This window comes from Anarrhichthys ocellatus, unplaced genomic scaffold (genome assembly GCF_004355925.1).
Source record: "Anarrhichthys ocellatus isolate YVR2014 unplaced genomic scaffold, GSC_Weel_1.0 scaffold178, whole genome shotgun sequence".
Taxonomy (NCBI): domain Eukaryota; kingdom Metazoa; phylum Chordata; class Actinopteri; order Perciformes; family Anarhichadidae; genus Anarrhichthys; species Anarrhichthys ocellatus.
The window spans coordinates 268,418-269,560 of NW_022280208.1; the positions used below are offsets into that span (position 1 = coordinate 268,418).

General features: G+C 36.7%; 1 protein-coding gene across 1 annotated transcript in view; it reads right to left on the reverse strand.

The window, feature by feature from the left end:
• Positions 1–1,034, reverse strand: part of pou2af1 (POU class 2 homeobox associating factor 1) — a 10,772-nt gene extending 9,738 nt beyond the window's left edge. The window contains exon 1 of the mRNA XM_031878428.1: positions 992–1,034. Within this exon, the coding sequence (XP_031734288.1) occupies positions 992–1,007 (16 nt within the window). The 5' untranslated portion in view covers positions 1,008–1,034. The remainder of the gene's footprint in view (positions 1–991) is intronic.
• Between the last annotated feature and the right edge of the window lie 109 nt (positions 1,035–1,143).

A 1,143-nucleotide genomic window follows, 5' to 3' on the forward strand; every position in this document is an offset into this window, starting at 1 on the left:
ACAACGCTAACTGTGCAAACAACGCTAACAGTGCAAACAACGCTAACAGTGCAAACAACAGCAACCAATTTATTATCATTAATATTAATGCTCTGAATGTCGTACAGAGATCCTTTTAAAGAACTTAAATTGTGAAAAAGTGTGCCCAACATACAGAATGATCTGTTCCAAAAAAACCACAAGGAAATAAATGCCATAAATGCAAACTTTAAATAACTGTAACAGACCTCTGAACGGAAACCTGAATGAACAGAAGATGTTGTGTTTTAAACAATCACACATGAACAAACACAGACGGATAAATAATCAGCGCATGCCAGCAAAAAAAAAGAGGAAGCTCCACAGCTGTGCAGTGTTTTACAGCGGTGGAGAAGCCTGCTGCCATTTTGCATATCAAGATTACAGTCTTATAGCAACACACAGCCAACATCAAAATGAACACCTTCCTCTTTCCAAAAGAGTCCGACGCAACAGCTTCAGTGCTGATCCTGAAACTGTCCTTTCCTTCTGTTGGTCATTTAAAGAACTCAAAGTAAATGTTCTAAATGACATGTAATACGCTGATCACTGTGCACATCCATCCGTTAGTTCATTTCTGATAGCGAACTGTCAAATTAATTCTGACAATTAATTACAATTATTGGAAAATCAAACACGTTTTGTCACGTTTCCAACCAGATATTTATTCTAAAATAACTTGGAGTAAAGACAGAACAGTTACGCTCCACAATGGCTGTATGTATCGTACTGGATTGCATTATATTGAACATAATATTAAGTTCATGTTTTTGTGTTTACTTCATCAAAGAAATGTAACGGACACAAAAAGCGAAATTCCCATTTGAACAATTCAAAACGAACAAATAAAAAGCCGATTTTAGATTATTATTCAAGTCAATTTGTCAGATTTACATAAAATAGGACAATCTGCAATGCGAGAGTTTTCCTGAGATTTTTTAAAAATATAACAGCAATGATGTTTTGTACTTACATTTCTCCCAGTGCATACTGCTTATCTGGATTATATCATATAGTTAAACTGCAGAAAATCAAAGTGACAGGTTGACTGACGGGCTTTATAGCAGCCTGAAGCCGGCTAACAGCCCCCATGGGATTTCACAGCTCTCTCGCCTCACATCCCCC